Genomic DNA, 5,732 nt, shown 5'->3' with positions numbered 1-5,732 from the left:
ATATATATATATTTAGTTTTGCCATAGAGCATGTGCACTTGCCAGAGAGGAAGAGAGAGATAGAGAGAGAGAGAGAGAGAGAGAGAGAGGGAGTGAAAGAGAAAAATCATCCCCCGCAGGGCGTTGACCACACCACAATCCCTTCTCTTTTCTCTCAGGATTCTGAGCACACATACACACATGCCTGCTGTGCTTTTCAAGTCACCGGGTCTGAGACTCGAACTGCATAGTCAGCCGTGTGGGATCCAGCTGTCTTAACCACCATGCCGCTGACTGGCCCTCCTGACACATTAAATGGACCTTGTTTATAGACCTTGACCAAGATGTGGTATGAGGTATAGAGATGTAATTTCCAAGCACTTCTCAGGGCATGTCTGTGGGGTACAGAACAGCCCACCGCATCAGGCTCCCCAGGGACCTGGCCTGGGACTGCAACGGGCTCTGTCCACCTGAGGTTGAGAGGGAGGTCTGGGAGGGGCTTTTGCTCTTGCCCATGTTTCAAGATGCCAGGAGGCCACAGAAGGAGCTCATTCTTCTCTTAAGGGACCCAGATCCTTCACAGAAGTTCATCTCCAAACGACAGGCCCCACGCATCTGCCAAGTACCTCCTCAGCCCAGGCCTGGGTGGGGCAGTGGGTACTGTGGGGGCAGACACACTGACCCGAGGGGCTCATGGTTTCGGGAGAGTCAGACAGTCAGAGCCAGCTGCATGCTCCTGGGAGACAACCTGTTCCCACAACTTGGGTGACAGGCTGAGGAACGAGGAGAAAGCCAGGAGGAGGCTGCGGGCAGGGCTGCAAGGTGGGAAAAGGCACAGGGGACTGGCCTTCAGATGGTGGAGGGGACCCCAGGCAGGAGAACTACGGATGAGGACACTAAGTTGGGAGCCCACCTGCGTCCAGCTGGGGAGTGAAGAAGGGCTAGGTGGGTGCCATAAAAGAAAGCCATTTCTTGGGGTGAAGGGGTGACAGCTGCTGCCCAAGGATCGGGGGGCAGGAGTGCAGCTCCCGAGTCACTGTTTTCAGCATGAATCTGGTTAGCACTGGGCCTGGCAACAGGTGACATGACATCTCTGTGCCGGGGGCAGGCCACTCCAGCCCACCGCTGTGGTTTTCGGCACCTTCCCTGGCTGGCCACCCACCTTGCCCCATCAGGGTGGACGGCAATGGCGGGGAACAGTGACTTGGTCCTGCTGCCATTTGCACACAGTAGGCCCTCGCTCAGTGTTCTGGCCAGAGCTGGTGCTGAGTCCTCCTGCCTCCTGTGTGCATCAGAGCATGCGGACTGTGAGGCAGGCCGGCCTTGAGGGGCAGGGCTTGGTGGTGGAAGAGACGTGGGTGCATCTGTCTCCACAGTCCCCGAGGTTCATCGGGCGGCGGCAGAGCCTCATTGAAGATGCACGCAAGGAGCGGGAGGCGGCGGTGGCGGCCGCAGCAGCAGCGGCCTCCTCGGAGCCCGGGGACCCCCTGGAGACAGTGACTTTTGAGGAGAAAGATGGAAAGGCCGTGGTGAATCTGCTCTTCTCCCTGAAGGGCTCCAAGCCCTCGTCACTGTCTCGCGCTGTGAAGGTGTTTGAGGTGAGGGCACGTGGCCAGCCTCTGGGTCTGGGGGTGCACGTGCACATGAGTACATCTGTGGGTGCCGTGTATGGGAGGCCGTGCATGGACAGGGCTGTGTCAGAGGTCAGTCCCTGACCCTCTGCAGCGTAAGCATGGCAGCCCAGGCCGCTGAGGGCTCCAGTGGCTCCCGGGGAGAGGTCCCAGAAGCCTCAGCTCAAGCCCTGTGGCTGTACTCTTGTGTTCTCTGGTGCTCCCTGAGCCCAAGCTCTGGGTTGAGGCCACCAGTCTCTGCCACCACACCGGCCTTGCCCACCCACTTGACTCTCCTCCATGCCTACCACCTCACACACTCAGAAGGTGAAGTGGGGGGCTTCAGACAGGGCAGCCTGGGAAGTGTGTGGGGGGGCAGGGTCCTTACCCACCTGCCCCAGATGGCGGTGGCTACTGTGACGTCTAATTGCATTAGCTGCCCTGGCCACATTGCACTGGGTGGGTGGGTGGCCTGGCTCCCCAAAGAAATTCCCAAATGACATTAGAGCCAGGCTCCTCATGAACTCCCAGAGCTGGCTGCTGACCCCAGGGCCCATGCGACTGATGGCTCTTATTGCTGAGCGGTGGGAGGTAGCGGTGGAGTGGACCCGGTCTGCCAGTCCATGGATGTCCACAGTGACACTGCAGGGACCTGAACCTCCTGTCCTCCCACGGCAGGATCCAGGGCCTACCCAGCAGCCCTGGGTGGAGCCCACAGGCCTGGATGAGGTCACTAGGGGTGGCGGGATCTTCCAACCGGCTGCCAGAGGTCGGGCTATCAGGGTGTGCCCAGACAGCACTGCTCAGAGTGTGGGTCAAGGAGCAGCTGTGACAACTTCTGGTTAGACATAGTAGACAAAACCCACCTCGCCAGCGGCAAACCCTGGCCAGGCTGCAGCACCTGACCTAAGCCTGGAAGTGGGTCCTGCCTGCTTGGGTCTGCAGTGGTCATGGGCAGGCCAGGATGGGACCTAGGGCCAGGCAACCCGACCAGCTGTGCTTCCCTCGCCAATCCCAGGCTTCCTCCCTCCCTGTCCCTGTCTCTGTCTCTCTGCTTCTCTTCTCTTTTCCTGCTTTTGTCCTCCAAGACGTTTGAAGCCAAAATCCACCACCTGGAGACCCGGCCCACCCAGAGGCCACGGGCGGGGGCTCCCCATCTGGAGTACTTTGTTCGCTGTGAGGTGCCCAGCAGGGACCTGGCCACCCTGCTCAGCTCTGTGCGTCGGGTGACAGAGGACTTGCGCAGTGCTGGGGAGGACAAGGGTGAGGCTTCTTCTTTTGTCGTTCAGTGCAACCAAATGACCTTGGGACAGTGGAGTGCAGAGTTCCCTGAAGGGGAGCCCCTCAAGTTACCACATGGTGTCGGCCTCTGTCCCTCCTCTGGTTCCTCCCCACATTGGTGTATGCAGCCCCTCTCTGCTGTCACAGCCCTATTCGCCTGCATCTCTCAGAAGGTTTCAGGGGAGGCTGCTTCCAGGGTGAGGGCGTGGCCCCCAAGCGGGATACCTGCTCAGGTTGCTCTTCCTTCCATCCTCTGTCAAGTCCCCTGGTTCCCAAGAAAAGTGTCAGAGCTGGACAAGTGTCACCACCTGGTCACCAAGTTTGATCCCGACCTGGACTTGGACCATCCGGTGAGCCAGAGACACACACCCCCCCCAGGCCGCCTGCCTCCAGCTGTCTCACCCACGGCCACGTGGCGTGGACCCTGCTTTGTCTTCTGGCTGGCTTACTGATGGAGGCCCTTTGGCCCGGCTGGGCATAGCTCCTGGGGACCCTCATCCGTATCACTGGCGAGGCAGGGGTAAGGGCAGGGCAGGGGTGGGGCGGGGCGGGGCAGCCTTTGACAGTTTCCTGTGCCCCCTGCTTCTCGTGTGTCAGGGCTTCTCGGACCAGGCGTACCGGCAGCGCAGAAAGCTGATTGCCGAAATAGCCTTCCAGTACAAGCAGTAAGAGACCTTCCACCGTGGGGACTGAGGCTCTGCCGGCAGCCTTACACTAGACTGGGAGTGGGACGGGCTATCTTTGTCACCAGCACCAGCACCACTGTCACCATTGTCCCTCACTCAGGTCCCTCTGCCAGCCTCTAGCCTGGCAGCTCCACTCTAGGAATTCACATGTTAACTCAGTCACCCCTTTACAATGATCCCAGGTGGGTGATGACACTCTCGCTGTCACAGCTGAGGAAACTGAGGCACAGAGAAGTCAAGCAACCTTCCTGGGCCACACAGCCTGCACACATAGCGCAGCGGGGCCGCCTGCCAGGCAGTCAGTCCCGAGAACATCCCCTGTCCATTCCCCACCCCGAGGCCAATGGCTGGCATGCATCCACATCAGGGAGGCCCCTGCCCTTCCTGTCCTTCCCACTCCCCAAGTCGGCTGTAACTGACTGCTAACCCCCTCTGCAGTGGTGACCCGATTCCCCGTGTTGAGTACACAGCTGAGGAGATCGCCACCTGGTGAGACCCCAGAGACAACCGGCCGGGGTGGGGGGAACAGGATGGGAGGGTCAAGGAGATACCCTGGAATCCCACGAGGGCCACCTTCTGGGACACTTATGCAGCAGGAGAGACTTTGGTCAGGTCGGGGAGGGACTTCCTGAGACCTACAATGTCAGCCTAGGAGGAAGAGGCTGCCTGTCCTGCCAGGCAGTCCTGGGGAACTGAGAGGTAGCCCCTGCGGCCCCTTGGAATGCCCCAAACCACCAGCAAAAGCCCCTCCCTGAAGCCAAGGCCTCTAGGTGTCAGCAAAGTCTGCAGTTTATCTGATGCGGGGTAGGGGTGGGGTGGGGGAGGGGGCAGGAGGCTGCCAGGGGAGCTAGGCAGGGGCGCTGGGGTGCCTGGCAGACCCTGAGACCCTTGGCCTGTAGGAAGGAAGTCTACACCACGCTGAAGAGCCTTTATGCCACCCATGCCTGCCGGGAGCACCTCGAGGCTTTTGAGCTGTTGGAGCGCTTCAGCGGCTACCAGGAGGACAACATCCCACAGCTGGAGGACGTCTCCCGCTTCCTGAAGGGTGTGGGCAGCTGGGCGGGAGGGGCCTGGAGCAGGGAGGGCTGGGCATGGCCGACTGCAGAGCCCCAACCCAGGCAGGGGTGCCAGGTGCCTGGGCAGCTCCTTTGCTCTGGTGCTGACTCCCTGGCCCCTTGCAGAGCGGACGGGCTTCCAGCTGCGACCTGTGGCCGGCCTGTTGTCTGCCCGGGACTTCCTGGCCAGCCTGGCCTTCCGTGTGTTCCAGTGTACCCAGTACATCCGCCATGCATCCTCGCCCATGCATTCTCCCGAGCCGTGAGTGCGTGGTCGTGGTCACTCAGGGCCCTGAGCAGCTGCCTGGCCGGGGGCACGGGCCGCTGGGATGTGTGGGAGGAGTGGGCCACCTGGGCAGGGAGGGGGGAAAGTGTAGGAGCAGGCCGATGCCCCTTCCCCTCAGTTTCCCTTCCCTCCCCTCCCACCCCCACACAGGGACTGCTGCCATGAGCTGCTGGGACACGTGCCCATGCTGGCTGACCGCACATTTGCCCAGTTCTCCCAGGTGCGTCTGGGGTCTCAGGCTGGGAGCTTTTGATGAGAGCTGCCTATCTCTGAGCCCCACCATGGGGGCTCAGTGCCCCTGGGATGGACAGTATCCTCCGGGGTCCAAGAAGCATCAAGGTGATAGTCTTCTGGGAGAGAGAGAGAGAGAGAGAGAGAGAGAGAGAGAGAGAGAGAGAGAGAGATGGGCAGACTACCCAAAGGAGGACAGATCCTTTCCTCAGAGAATCCTGTGTAGTGACCGTCCCACTGCCTGTGCTGCCACCTGCTGGCTTCCCTGGGAACAGCGGGTTCTGGGTCCTTAGCAGCGGGAAGGGTCCTGGCATCTCATGCAGTGTCCAAGAGACCTCTGGAGGGGCTGCGGACACCAGGAAGCCCTGACCTCGGGCACAAGGTCAGAGCCGGGTTTCTCCACCCTTCAGTCTCCTTCCTCCACAGGACATCGGCCTTGCGTCCCTGGGGGCCTCGGACGAGGAAATTGAGAAGCTGTCCACGGTGGGTTTCCTTGCCCCACAGGGCCCCAGTTCAGGCCAGGTCTCTGCTTCAGTCCAGGGAGGGTAATGGCCACCCTGATGGGCCCTGCAGCCTGGCCAGGCCCTGCCAGTATGGGTGGCAA

The 5,732-nt window shown here is 60.9% G+C and overlaps 1 protein-coding gene across 2 annotated transcripts in view; it reads left to right on the top strand.

Moving 5' to 3' along the window:
• The window catches only part of TH (tyrosine hydroxylase), a 14,253-nt gene that overhangs the window by 4,933 nt on the left and 3,588 nt on the right, over positions 1 to 5,732 (top strand). The window contains exons 1-10 of one of the 2 annotated variants that reach the window (XM_006141072.2): positions 275 to 335; positions 1,356 to 1,577; positions 2,678 to 2,852; positions 3,132 to 3,220; positions 3,468 to 3,535; positions 3,995 to 4,045; positions 4,456 to 4,601; positions 4,738 to 4,873; positions 5,048 to 5,117; positions 5,555 to 5,611. In XM_006141072.2, coding sequence (XP_006141134.1) covers positions 324 to 335; positions 1,356 to 1,577; positions 2,678 to 2,852; positions 3,132 to 3,220; positions 3,468 to 3,535; positions 3,995 to 4,045; positions 4,456 to 4,601; positions 4,738 to 4,873; positions 5,048 to 5,117; positions 5,555 to 5,611 — 1,026 coding nt within the window. In that variant the 5' untranslated portion in view covers positions 275 to 323. Of the gene's footprint in view, positions 1 to 274; positions 336 to 1,355; positions 1,578 to 2,677; positions 2,853 to 3,131; positions 3,221 to 3,467; positions 3,536 to 3,994; positions 4,046 to 4,455; positions 4,602 to 4,737; positions 4,874 to 5,047; positions 5,118 to 5,554; positions 5,612 to 5,732 lie in introns of those variants that run through there. The other variant, XM_006141071.2, reaches the window with a different exon arrangement.

This window comes from Tupaia chinensis, unplaced genomic scaffold (genome assembly GCF_000334495.1).
Source record: "Tupaia chinensis unplaced genomic scaffold, TupChi_1.0 Scaffold000047_1, whole genome shotgun sequence".
Lineage (NCBI taxonomy): Eukaryota > Metazoa > Chordata > Mammalia > Scandentia > Tupaiidae > Tupaia > Tupaia belangeri.
This window is presented reverse-complemented; position numbering and strand designations above follow the sequence as displayed.